Below are 14,327 nucleotides of genomic sequence, written 5' to 3'. Positions count from 1 at the left end.
TGTTGCACTTTTAATTGTTAGATTTAAATGTTACTAATAAAAAATATTTTTTAAAAAGAAGTAATGTATTGCAATATATACTAACATATATTGAAAGTAGTGTACAGTACTGCTTGCAATGTGCAAATGAATTTGTATTGGTGCTCTGTTCTGAAAATTCTTAAAATTATTCTGGTTTTCAGGTTTCAAAACCCTTTTTCCCATCTCCCTATCCTCTCCAATAGATATCTGACAGCATGCAGTTTTAGTGGACGTGTTTAATAGTAGTGTATTCTCCAGCCAGCCCACATTGGTAGCAAGTGATGGCATCTCATAGGAAAATAGTGAATAGCTCTAATGAAGGGAAGCTACCCATCGTAATTATTACACAGTAATAAAGTATTTAAGGAGGTAGTTCCCACTGTTGTGAAAACATTATTCTTTTGTCTCCCAAATTAGAGAGAAAACCTAAATACAACATGCAGTGACACACACAGGGAGAGGGGCAGAGAAATACAAAAATATGTTATTAACAAAGCATTCATATACTTGGCCTCCACTAATATTTTTTTTTATTTTTGTGTTTAGGCTGTCTAATCTCAAGGCCTTGATGTGGATGGTAAAAATTAACAGAGTTTCATTACAATACATATTGCCATGCTAACATCCACTCTTCCTTTAGCTTTAAGTCTAGCCCTTAATACACAGTGGGCCTAGATGTCTCTCATGAAGCTGAAGTGGTTTCAGCTTTATCAAAAAAAAGTTAGTAATTTTACTCAGCTTTACCACTAATTCTAAAGAGGTATAATGGATAAAACATTAGTTTGCCAGATTAGAGAAATGTGCAAATGCTCTCTAGAAGGATAAAAAGAGGCAGCATCTGCTGAGCCCAAAGAAGCTTGCCAGGCCATTAGCCAACAGGTCTCCTCCAAAGAAAGAGACAGAGCAACTAATTAGAATTGTGTTTTTTTCAATAACCTTCTCAGGTGGAGAAAGCACACCAGGAGAGAAAGATTCATAATATATTCTGCTGTAACTCTCCACACAGTCTTGCTGAATGAAGAAAGCAGACTCAGTTGCTCACTCCCCACGTAAGCAAGCAAAGGCAACGCCTTCCAGCCACACAAATTCCAAGATTCCATAGATTTAAAAAATTCCTGTTTCTTCCTCTCATGCCTCCCTTCTTAACAGAAAAAAAACTCTGCTAAACAATGGAAGATTTGAGGGCGCATCCAGGCAGCTTGCAAAATGCACAAGCTCCCACATTATTATTTGAGGAGTCCAAACGACGTCTCAGGTAAAAGCGAATTAATTCAGCACAGGAAAACTCTGCTTTGTCCTGAATTAATTTGACATGTGCAAAGACACAGATCTTCCAGAAGACCTGAGTCTTTCTAGCTGTGGACCCTGTGTGGATTGGGGCCGGAGATCGCAGCACGTGACTTCTGGGCCTAATCCACACAGCTGTCTTGGGATTTTCGGGATCCTGGAGTTTAATATAATAGTTAGTTTAACTTGTACTCATTCTATTTTAACATTTGTTTGGATACTATTTTTTAGACTCTCAAAAAATCACAACAGAGTAGAATAGTCTACTATTCATTTAATTTTTGTTTTATGTGATATAAAGATGAATAAAGTTCAGTACATGGACTTCATGGAGCCCCAGCACCTTTTTCTCCAAGTACTCCCCAGAATATTTATTTTTAGTTTACATTTTACAAATAAGCAGGAAAAGAAAATGCACATGCTTTAGTCACTATGACAGTCAACATAGTCAATTTGTCAGTATAGTCAATTTCATTCCTTTAGTTCTAGATCCATATTAGCATATTAATTAAAGTCAGTTTAAGTACCTCTGTAGTTTTTATTATAACTATATATTTAATAATAATCAAGCATGTGGGGGTTTTATATTTGATGAATAAACAATAGTTTTCATGAAATTAGTAATAAATGGTGGCTTAATTTTTAATTCCAGTTCATTTTAAAATTATTGCACATATATGTTGTTCTTTTGACTGGTTTGAACATTAACATTTAAAACGCTCTAACCAAAAATCTTCCCCATAACATAAGGGTGAAGCCCACAAGTTCTCAGCCCTGAGGCCTTGGCATAATACTTACTGAAAGAATGTGGCAAAGGTAATACTGTTGTGTTTTCTTTCAGACCTCTATAAAAATGGACTCCAGAGAGTTAATTTTATTCCATTCATTGCTGTGTTGAAGGTAAGGAAAGATATGCTTCTTAAAAGCTTTGTTTTTCATTGCAAAAATATTTTGTTTCTGTTAAACTTTTATTAATGTTATATGCATTAATTCAGTTGTGAAGGTGAAGCAGGGATTAATTTCCCCCCGGTATTTATGAATTTAGAATTCTTACATTTTTTATGGAATAAGAGGTGACATATCAGAATAAAAATAAGTCTTCATTTTTGGTAGCTGATTGTATATTTCATCTTCCTGAGGACAGTGAGGATCTCTAATGAAGCTCAGAGGAACACTCAACATTTTTCTGTTTCTACCTTACAAACAGCTATGATAGTCTTGCCACCATTTCTATTCCCATAGTTACAGGATTATGTGTACCAGAAATTCAAATTCAGATTTAAACACAATGAAGTTAATTTTTTGTCAATAAATTTTATAAAATCGCAGTGTCTACCTACAACTCCTAAAAAAGATTTCAGCAAATTATTATTCGTAATTGGGGCTTAACCTTACATGAAGGATTGATTGATATGAGGAATAGATGTGTAATGCCAACTTTCATGGTGACTTGATATGAAGTCCAACAGATACTGCAGGAGATACTACAGTTTTTCTCAATGGAACTTGCATAGGACGCAGTATGAGTTCATCTGGGGCTCCTTCCATACAGCTGAATAAAATCCCACATTTTCTGCTTTGAACTAGGATATATGGCAGTGTGGACTCCAATAACTCAGTTCAAAGCAGATATTCTGAGATTGTCTGCCTTGATATTCTGGGTGATATGGCTGTGTGGAAGGGCCCTGGGACTAAACCTACCTTGAGCAGGGCCGGCCCTAGGTAATTTTCAAGTGTAAGCGAACAGAATTTTGGCGCCCCCCTACCCCAAACCAATCACTGAAAAATAAAAGTGTTGGATAAGCGAAAATGTTGGATAATAAGGAGGGATTAAGGAAAAGCCTATTAAACATCAAATTACATTATGATTTTACAAATTAAGCACCAAAAATCATGTTTTACAACAAATCGACAGAAAAAGCAGTTAAATACATATTAATGTTATGTAGGAATTACTATATTTACAAATTTAGCACCAAACATTGCAATGTATTGAAAACATTGACTACAAAACATTTGCTACTAACAAATTGACTGCAAATAAAGATAGAATTGCATAAAATAAACTTGCAGTAACAACATTGTCAGAAGTTAAATCCATAAAAACTTCAATCATTGCTGCCTAAAGAAATAGTTGTGGATCCAGGCGGGAGGCCGACTGCGTTGGCTAATCCAGAACGTTGGATAAGTGAAGGTTGGATAATCGAGACTCTACTGTACTAACTATGGCTGACTCTGCTTAGCTTCCAAAATCAGATGGGAGTTGGTACTTTTAGGGTACTTAGGTCCTAAGATGTATATATCACACTCAGTTACCAAGAGTAAAATTAATACAAATTAAAACTTTAGAAAACAAGAGTCAATACAAAGTAACACTAATGGGTAGAATTGACATCTTGAGAAAGCATTGTATGTCAAGAGTCAGACGCCAATTAGCGAACAAAAATAGAGTTTATTCAGCAGATAAGCCAAAAAGTAGTGTTAACACAGAAAAAACCTTGAAACACTTCACTATCAGTGCTTCAAGAGGAGTTCAAACAAAAATATAATTCAGCAACACAAGCAGGTAAAAACAAAGCTAAACAAACTTAGTCCAAACTTGTGATGACTCATGGGCCATGTAGTCCCGTTCCTAGCGCTGTTATGACAGATGAAGAGGAAAACTTAGGTTTTCCACCGTTTCAGCCAGAATTGGAACTTTCCCAGCCAGAACTGGAGCCCTTGCACCTGCAGGAGATTTGTCTTCCAGAAATCTGCCAAACAAGCCCTGAGTCAAAATCTCCCCCATTTTCTCGCCGTGATTATTATCAACAACAAAAAGGAGCTCAACAGGCTAATCGCAGAAGCCTGAGAATCGCAGCCAAGCATTCAGCTGATTAAGCCTGCTTCCCATGGGAAACTTTAGGGAGTCATGCATCTGGACTCGGAGAATGGTTTTCGGTTCTGGTTCCCCAGTGAATTGTTCCTTGGCGGGAAAACGAGACACTACTTAGGTGTTTTGCCCTCGTAGGAATCTTGCGGAGTCAATTCGTCAACTACGGGAGTAGGTTGTGTGTGGACTACGCTCCCGTTTCCAGCCTTGCCTTGCTTCCCAGGACCTCGCCTTGTTTCCCAGGACATTGCCTTACTTTCCGGACCTCGCCACAAATTTACCACGGATCCTGTTTTGCTCCTTGTTCTTTGTTGCCTAGAATTAAGCCTTGTATCCAAGAATCAAGTTATTTCCTTGCCTTGCCTAAGTTTCATGGACTAAAGGACCTTGTCATCTCCCCTCACTTTGCTTGGCAAAGTGAGTGTTTCGGTTACTGGATTACAACTTTGGACCTTAATATTTCATATTGGACATTGTTTCTCTGGACTAATTTTGACCTTTCCTGAAAGGTCTACTTCTGAACTATTTTCTACACTTGCTTTTATTAACTTTATATATTTCCTCAATAAAGATATTAGATAGATTCTGGCCTCTGTGTATGGTTATTGGTGCTCTGCAGCCTGGGTCGTGACAAAACTGCACTTTCTGAGTCCAAGCCCTGCCAGCCGGCTCTGTAGTTTTCAAAGGAACAGTTCCCAAAAGAAAACACCAAATTGGTCAGGAAACAAACAAACAAACTAAGAATGCAGTAGACTGCTTCCACAATGTGGATAAAGCCGAAGGCTCCAAAAGGATGGTGAAAAGACGTCGTCCGGGATTCCAAGGTCAGGTCAGGAGATAACAGCGGTGTCCAAAGAGTAAGCCAGGAGTCAAAAGCCTATAGTAGTCATCAATCACAGGGCGAAGGCAGTAGCAAGGTCAAATTCCGATCCAAGGTCTGAAGAGGGTGCAGTCATCCAAAACAGGTCCACGATAAGACACAGCAAGAGCCAAGCTAGGTGATAACAGCAGATTCAAATCATAGTCCAAGTCCAGTCTTCATGGAAACAGAGATCCCAATGGCGCCTCAGCAACACCTTGCCACACGCAAAGTGCAGTGGCCAAACATTCCCATTTTATTCCCCTTCCTCCTGGGTGACCAAACACTCACACCCAAACACCAGGTGTCCCAAATCTACTCAGAGTCTGAGCTCCACACAGCTAGAGCTCGTGAATCTGGAGTACCTAGCAATTCGTCGGAGTCCCAATCATCCTGCCCACAGTTAGCCCCATGAACACTTAAAGAACCATCCTCCCTTCTCCAAGCATCCCAATTGGGATCAGCTCCTGCAGAAACCCCAGGTTCAGAAGTATCCATAGACCCCAAATCCCCAGACATCTCCGGTGGCTGTGCCCATTCAGTGCCCGCTTCCCCAGCCACCACCTGTTCCTCAGCATCCATCTCCCCATCTGAATCTTCCTCAGAAGATCCCCCATATAGCTCTCTAAGTCGCTTCCTGCGCAACTCCGCCAGTGAACCCTCATCACGAGGGTTTTTTCTTCCTCTTCGAATTCCATCCCCATCAACCATAATCCCCGAAGGCGCAGTCACAACATTGTATTTTTTGGATTGCTGTAGGTTTTTCGGGCTGTAGGTTCTTCCCCGGTCTCCAACAGACCTCAACCTCTGAGGACGCCTGCCATAGATGTGAGCGAAACGTCAGGAGGGAATGCTTCTGGAACATGTCCATACAGCTCGGAAAACTCACAGTGATTCTGGCCATGAAAGCCTTTGACAACACATTATTATTATTATTATTATTATTATTATTATTATTATTATTATTATTTCCCGCCAAAGAGTGCTGGGATCTCATCAAACTACAGCTCCCTTGATTCCATAGCATTGAGCCACAGCAGTTAAAATGGGGTCAGACCACATTAATCCTACAGTTCAGATGTCCCCAAAGAGAGAGAGAAAGAAAGAAGCGGCAGAGCTCTATGTCAAAGGGATGGATAAACTGGTTTTTGGCAGATGCTGTGTGTCTCTGTACATTATATGTCTATATAATGTCCAGGGTGGAAGAAAGAACTCTTATCTGTTGGAGGTAAGCGTGAATGTTGCCATTGGCCATCTTGACTAGCATTGAATGGCCTTGTACCTTCAAAGCCTGGCTGCTTCATGCCTGGGGAAATCCTCTGTTGGGAGGTGTTAGCTGGCCCTGATTGTTTCCTGAGACTTCCCTGTTTTTTAGTGTTATTCTTTATTTACTGTCCTGATTCTAGAGTTTTTAAATACTGGTAGCCAGATTTTGTTCATTCTTATGGTTTCCTCCTTTCTGTTGAAGGAGGAACACCTCCCAACAAAGGATTCCCCCAGGCAGGAATTAGCCAGGTTTTGAAGCTGCAAGGTTTTTCAATGCTAATCATGTGCACAAGCAGGCCTCCCTCCCCCTCTCTCCCTCCTTCCCAGCCGGGAGCCTACCACCAAGCTGTGGGTGCCCAGGCACGTGGGGAGGAGGAGAGGTGAAGGGGAGGAAGCAGCAAGGGCACCTGCAGCAGGTGAGGATTGCGACCCTGGGAGGAGGAGGCACCATTCAATCCCTCTCAACAGATGACCATCCAGCTTCCCCTTAAAGACCTCCAGAGAAAGAAAGTCCACCAGACAGTCTATGATTCAATTAGACTTGGAACAGAAGGGAACCCCAAAGGCTATTCGGACAGACCCTGTGGTGCAAAAGAAAAAGGCACAATTCAATCCTCCAGATAGATGACCATCCTCTGCTTAATAATTCCATTAAAGTCGAATGGGAACACCAAGGGTCATCTATCCCAGCCCTTTTCTGCCGGACCAGGACAGGCATGAATCAATCAATCATAGAATCACAAGAGTTGGAAGGGAACCCTAAAGGTCATCTAGTCCATTCAGTCCGACCTCCCTTTTGCAATAGAGAGCGACACCATTCAATCCCACCCGACAGATGGTCAACCAGTGTCTGCTTAAAGACCTCCAAAGAAGGAGACTCCGAGCCAGTCTCTCTTCCATTATAATTGGGGGGGGGGGGACCCAAAGGTAATCTAGTCCAACGGCGCATTGCAATAAAGGAAGGCACTATCACCATGTCTCAGTGTGATGGGAATACTATTCATTGGCTCCTTGTTTTTTCTTTTTCTGCAAGAAAAGCTACAAAGAGAAGCCGGCTTTGAGCTTCACCTGCCTTTACTTGCAAACCACAAATCCAAGGTTTTACCTGCGGATTTAAGCTGGTCTTTTAAGCGGTTTAGATGTTGCAGAAGGAGAAGCACAAAACAAGCTCAGAACTGAAGTGAAGGCCCCGGATCTCAATCTGTCTTTGCAAAGTTTCATTGTTGTCCCCGCCAAGTGCCATGTAGTCTAATCTTCTGTCTTTCAAAGGCTTGAGCCAAACTGCATTTTTATGATTCTGCACCAGTTAAAGTGGAATAAAACTGCATTACTTCTACAGTGTAGATGCACTCTGAAGGAAATGTTACATATTTCGCTTTGAAGACCCATAGTTTGAAACGGACACTCTTTTAGTAGCTCTTTGATCAATAGCAACAGGAGTCAATAACAACAACAAGAGCAAACTTGCACTATCTCTGCCTGCGTCCTTTAGTTCCGCCTCCACCCTCCAGAGTTGATTTCTCGGTTTGCGACGCATGGGAGTTGTAGTTTGGTGAGACCCTAGCCTACTACAACGCCCGGCATCCCATAGCATTGAGCCATGGCAGTTCAAGTGGGGTCAAGCTACATTAATGGGAAATACTGGCTTCTTATTCATTCCATCTTTTTCCTTTTTTCATAACTCTTTGGCTCACGAAATGCGATCAATTCGCTTATAGATCTAAGGTAAACCTAAAAAGGAAGAATGGCTTCCTTTAATGGTGGTTGAGGTTGCAATATTTGTATAGGAAATATTAGTGGTTGTGAATCTCAATATTTGTGGTGTGTCTCTGGCCCTTTGCCACCAGGAACTGAACTCATCCCTCCTCCAGCTGTGAGTGCACGGCCTCCCTCACCTGCTGCAGCTGCCGACCGTTGCCGCTTTGGTGCTTCCTCCCCCTCTCCCCATCAGACAGTCTAAAAAATTCTTCTTTACAGAAATCTGATGTTTTATCATTTACCAAAGTTACAATTGAGCAAAATATGGGAAAGATTTTTTCCATCTCTGATACTCCAGAATATACACATATTCTTTCTATGTCTGTTTCAGTGGGATAGGAATCATTAGCTTATATTTGAAATAAGCTAAATAGCTAAAGTTTTTTTTGGTCAATACAAACAGCAAATATATCTTGAGCACAATCTGTTCTTCAATATATTTAAATGTCCCCCTTAAAATGGGTTATAAAAAGTGTTCTGCTGGATGTTACTCGTATGAAATTGGTATTGTAAAAAAGAGGTGAAGTACTACAACAATTTAAGACAACCATCCTTTGGTAGAAAGAAATCAAACACAAATACATTCACTATGGCAGTAATAAATCCATAAAGACAGTGTAAATGTCTATTTCATAGACATTTAATCACTAGTGTCATAGAAATCAACAGACATATGTACACATCTGAATTATTTTAGTGAAGAGTAAACATTCTCTGTTTAACTTTCTCTGTGCTAAGACTGAGTTTGCATTTCAGGTTTCCTACTTCTATGTGTGGGGTCCAAAGCAGCTTGCCCTGATCCTTTAAATTGCTTTTGATTCATTTCATGCTTCTTTGCAGACCCAATAATCTAATTTCATATGAACAGTTGTGTCAGTTGCTGAGATTCTTATGGTACCTTTTAACATTAATGTCTGCAGATATATAGCTGCACATTTCTGTGTGAATAAGTTTAACTTTGGTGGAACTTACTTTTAAGAAAACGTGTATGGGATTGTGTTAAGCTGTTTACAATTGCTTTATTATCTTTAACCCTCTTAATACTAATTTGCTTTAGGCACAAATGCATTGCCATTATTAAGAATAATAAGCTGCCATCCACTACTGAGTTGGAGCAAGGAGTCCAAATGCCCACAGCCAAGTAAATTCAAAGCAGTTGAAGAGATGTGCACATTTTTGCACCACTTTGGAGATATAAATTGCCTTTGATTCTGTGTTCTGCTTTTGTCAAGCCACCTGTGTTAGGAGCCCACAGATTTGTCAGTTGACTATTTCTTTGGGGAAAAAGTCATCTTGGTGATTAAATTGATTTGTCAGTTAGTTCCATTCTAATGCTGCGATAGCCTAGTAGCTTTCAGTACACTGAATAGTGGAAACTTGCTTTTGTGGTCAGTGTCAGCACCCTGACCTCCGCTGAGCTGTCACCTGAGTCAGAAATGCTGGGATTAAGTCTTTGATATTGTGATGTCTTCACTTATCAATTGACTTTTTCATTACTGAAGATGTTAGGCCTTTTGTTTCCCTTCTTAGTAAGTACCCAAGCAAGCCTTAAATAGAAGACCCTTTCTTTCCAAAGCTGTGCAAGTTGTAGGCTCTCCCTTTCTCTTTTTTCCCTGTATTAATTAAATGGATTACTTTGGGGATTTACAATACAGTTTGATCATGAATAACTATGTTTAGCATTAGAAAAAGGATGAAGGGGCCTGTATACATGTGCAAACGTACATTCAGTAATATAATGCTAAGACAGCGTCCATATTGTACTTTATGGATGTGTTAATGTGACTGAATCTCAAGCAAGCATTGAAATTGAAAACCTGTACATTTGGTCCTGCAAATTATAACTCTTAATACTTAAATCTTCTCAAGTTTCTACTGGTATGTGAGTCAATAGCACACTAAAAGTAGGTATGTATTTTGTCTTTTGAAACAAGAACATTCAGATGTTCTAAAAGCAGAGAAGGATTTAAACAACATTTGGTTATTTCATTTCTTTTTTAAATAGCAAGATGATTGAGATTGCATATTTTCTTTTGAAAACTTTGCTTAACAATCTTTCATTTTAAAAAAATCACCTGATAGTAAAATAATTGTAGACAGCTCTCGTCCAGTTTGATTGTAATGATAACGATCCTCTTCTTTTCTGTTAAATCACTTATTTCATTTAAAGCAGTGATTTAAATTCTGTGACGGAGATATAACACTGTATTCTTCTTAAAACGGGGTTCATTTAATTAGCATGGCAGATTTCTTTACTTGTGATATAACGCGAAATAAGGTCTTTCCCTGACTTCCTCTATCCCCCAATCCAAAAGTCCAAGCCAATTAATAAAGCTTGTAAGTGCTTTGTCACAGGCCACCATGAAGGTCTGCGGAGAAGAACTTTAATCCAATAAACATTTCATTTAGATCATGAAAAGAAAGCGTGAGGAGAAGCTCTGGTAGGAGAGGGTGTTACCAGCAATTCTCTCCATGCAGAGATGTTAGGAATTTGCCAAATTAAGCAAAAGACCTTCATATTTAACAAATAAGACGTGTCAAAACTGATAATGGGAAAAGTTTAATTTGAGTTGAACCTTACATTGTGAATATTCTAAAAAGCCACAACTGTTTTCTTCAAAGACTTACTGTTGAGCAGGATGGACAGGGCAAGAGGAGGTTGTGAGAAACCCAAATAGCGAGTAATGCTGGCCGAAAGTTGGGGTGGGGGGAGGAATAGATAATTAGGTGTAATTAGCGTGTATGAATTGTTGTCTCCCTGCCCTTGGCTTGAATAAATTTGGGAGAAAAAAACCCAAGTGGCGAAACTGCTTTGATGTGAGAGGAGTCATTGTGGCTTGGCAGCATAAAGGCAGTGTTTTATACTTCTTTCATAATGGTTGTGATACAGAAAGACTGAATGGACTCCCCCCCCCCCTTCCCGGTCTGCTTTACAGCAAGGACTTTTGGATTCTCTTGAAATAAAATGCAGCAGAAGTTTTCAGTGGTTGGTAATGAGGGAGTGGATGGACCTCGTCAGAGTTAGGCATAAGCCATCCTGAGCTTTTGCTTAATCGCATTTTTCAACTACTATTATTCTAGGAATCTGGTTTCTTAAATCAACCCTTTCCCCCACTTTGCCAAAGCCCCAGTATGGAGCTTTGGCAAAAGGCAACAGCTAATATTGAGGAAAGTTATACAAATCAGATTCCAAAGAAATGATACAGTGAGAAGACTTAATTCTGTATGGAACCCACCTTATAAGCAATTTAGTTTATTTGAGATATTTAATGTAGTGTCACATGTAGTCACATCTGGCCAAAAGTCTTACATTGCTTAATTATTTGAACACCATAAAGAGTCATCACTTTTTAAAGTGAAAAATATATACTGCACATATACTTTCAGGGATAATACAGAGCATTTCAACAAATACAGGATGTTAGTTTGCCTGTAACTTGTACATGGGATGGGAAATATTTGAAGAGATTTCAGGAAAAGAAGGGATCCTCTACTTGTTTTAAACTTTGATTTAGGCAGATAATTTTTGTTAATAAAACATTACATTAAGAGCTTCTGAAATCTATAGCTACAATTACAGACTATGTAGAACCAAGTATTCAGGGATTGGAATGGCATTTTTCTTGAAGCTGAAAACTAAATGTATTATTCCAGCTAATACTCTAAGTAATGATAACATTCTTGAAAAGAAATGGGTTTTTAACATGTATTCGTACTGTTTTAATTAACACAAGGAATAAATCAATAGTTTCAAAAGTTTGGGAATCTTTAGAAATACCGAGAAATGTAGTTACGATTAATTCACAAGTGACCTTTTTCAAGGTTATGATTATGGGGAAAAGCTACTGTGTGCATTTTGTTTTCTTCAACTCTAGGGTCAGATCCAACAACGAGTTGTTAGCATGTAATTTATTGTTTGAGATTTAAATTTTGATTTTTGAAAATCTAGACTTTTAACTTTTGATATAAAGGCATGTCACTCTCAATTTTTCACCATCAGCCTGCCATGCTATAGATCTCTGCAGCTTGGGAATAGGAAATAAGTGATTCTTTTAACCCTTTGAGGGTTTATTATGCAAAACAAGTAGCCTTTTGTACTTGAAGTTGTAAACTCCAAGAAAAGCAACACCTGAATATCTCAGGAGCCTGAATAATTATGCCCAATTGTGTTTTGCTGGTGTAGGTCACAGGAAATTCACTTAGGGTAGAGTCTCTACAAAGCTAGGATATATGCAGATTTTCTGTTGTTGGATTGTGTAAAAATTATTTACTGTTAATACTTGCATAAAGGTTAGAAAGGTTGATGAAGTGATATTTAGTATTGCTTTACTATTCACTGCATGTCAGGATGTAATTATGACTGATTCATAGAACTGTCTTAGGAACGAACCATCTTTATTAAAATGCTGATCAAGATAAGAGCTGACAGTAATAAAGAATAGAACATTTTAGTCTTGTTGCTTTTCAATGATTGCTAATTACCCCAGAGGTCATGCCTAGTGCTTGGGAGGATTCATTGACATTATTTTCTTTTAAGTCTGCTGTTTGAACAACATCTGAACATGAAGACAAAGACTAAGTACATACTGAACAATAGTTTGACCAAGTTTTTTTGTATTTTGCAAAAATATTAATACTATTTCTGTTTATTCTGTTTTATTATTATATTTGTTACACAGTCTTTGTTTTGAGCAGTCACTACCCCATCATCCTACCCTAATCATATCCATCACTATCTTCAGAAAGTAAATTCCATAAAGAGGAAACAATATAATACAGTGCGAAGTCTCCTATTTTTGGTATGCGGTGCGAAAAGCCTAATTCCTTTTCTGTGATTTTGGTTATCCATTAAAACAGACATTTCTATTTCTTTATTAGAGTGCAAGAGGTTTTTTAACTACGATTCAGACTGTGCACTAACCTGGCACAAAAATTTTCCATCTAACAGATTTATAGGTTGGGTTCCAAAGACAGACTACTACCCAGATAGAAGAAATAAGAGGCATTCTCAGAGTCTGAGACAGGGAGGTAAATTAAAAAACTAAGTACAATGGAGGCAGGCAAAGTATTTGGGGCCAAAACCAAATTAAAGAGGGTAAATTTAATTGGATCTGGAAGAGGAATGAAAAAATTGGTTTAAATTAGAAGTTGTGTGCCATCTATAGAGCATCTTCCACAGGGTTTCATTCAAAATGCTTCTGCTTGAGGACACACTTTCTCTCTGCAGTCCCATGTGCCACCTCCCCAATGCTCTGTAGGTTTTCCTAACCACCTGGAGCAGACTTTCATGGCTTGTAAGGGACTGCATGAGGAGGGAGGAATTACTGAAGATTATTCCTCCTTCATTAAGTCAGGGCAAAGGTTCCAGTGGATTAAAAGCTTTCTGATGCTGAACAAAGCTCTTCTGTCTCATGGGGACTTTTTTTTTTTGGCTGAATCCATCCCAACCTGTTACAAGTGGGAGAAATCACAGAACTCTGGAATCATAATGAAGATGGCATGGCAAGAAAGAGTAGTGTGGCTTGGGTAATAACTTCCCTTCTCAATTGAATTATATTCTGCTATTCCACAGTGAGCCATTTCCAAAGTGGCAGGACAGAACAACAGCAGAACAGCAATAGTTTGGTTTTGTAATAGCCAACCACTCTCAAATGATCTTTGCTAATTGGGAGAGGCTGGCTAGTCCGAAGTGTAGATCTTATGGTCATGATATGCCCGGAGCAGCCCTTAGTCATTTCCAGGATAGGTAACATCACCCAAAGATAGTGCTCACTGCTTCAAAGGACTGGTTGCTTATAATGCCACATCTTTCTTTAAACTTGTTATAAGTCACCTTGGGTCACAGAAGAAGGAGGAGGAGGAGGAGGAGGAGGGAGGGAGGGAGGGAGGGAGGGAGAGGGAGGGAGGGAGGGAGAGGGAGAGGGGGAGAGAGAGAGAGAGAGAGAGAGAGAGAGAGAGAGAGAGAGAGAGAGAGAGAGAGAGAGAGATGCACACTTTCAGTATGCCAGATCTAGTATCCTGCTTTATTATACCACATCTCTCCATATCGGACTCCTTGCAGTTCCAGAAGCCCCAAAGGAGAATAGGGAAATGCTACCCTCCAGTAGAGTAATGTGAACATGACCAAATCACTTTTATTTATATAATGACAACACATTCTGTAATTTGATGTTTAATAGGCTTTTCCTTAATCCCTCCTTATTACCCAACATTTTCACTTATCCAATGTTCTGCCGGCCCATTTATGTTGGATAAGTGAGACTC

General features: G+C 39.3%; 1 protein-coding gene across 2 annotated transcripts in view; it reads left to right on the top strand.

The window, feature by feature from the left end:
* afg1l (AFG1 like ATPase) overlaps window positions 1–14,327 on the top strand; it is a 101,858-nt gene that overhangs the window by 54,021 nt on the left and 33,510 nt on the right. For both annotated transcript variants that reach the window (XM_003215634.4, XM_062980072.1), the window contains one exon: window positions 2,150–2,208. In XM_003215634.4, the coding sequence (XP_003215682.1) occupies window positions 2,150–2,208 (59 nt within the window). The remainder of the gene's footprint in view (window positions 1–2,149; window positions 2,209–14,327) is intronic.

This window comes from Anolis carolinensis, chromosome 1, assembly GCF_035594765.1.
Source record: "Anolis carolinensis isolate JA03-04 chromosome 1, rAnoCar3.1.pri, whole genome shotgun sequence".
NCBI classification, from domain to species: Eukaryota; Metazoa; Chordata; class Lepidosauria; order Squamata; family Dactyloidae; genus Anolis; species Anolis carolinensis.
The sequence above is the reverse complement of the archived record's forward strand: the minus strand, read 5'-3'. Positions and strand labels throughout refer to the sequence as shown.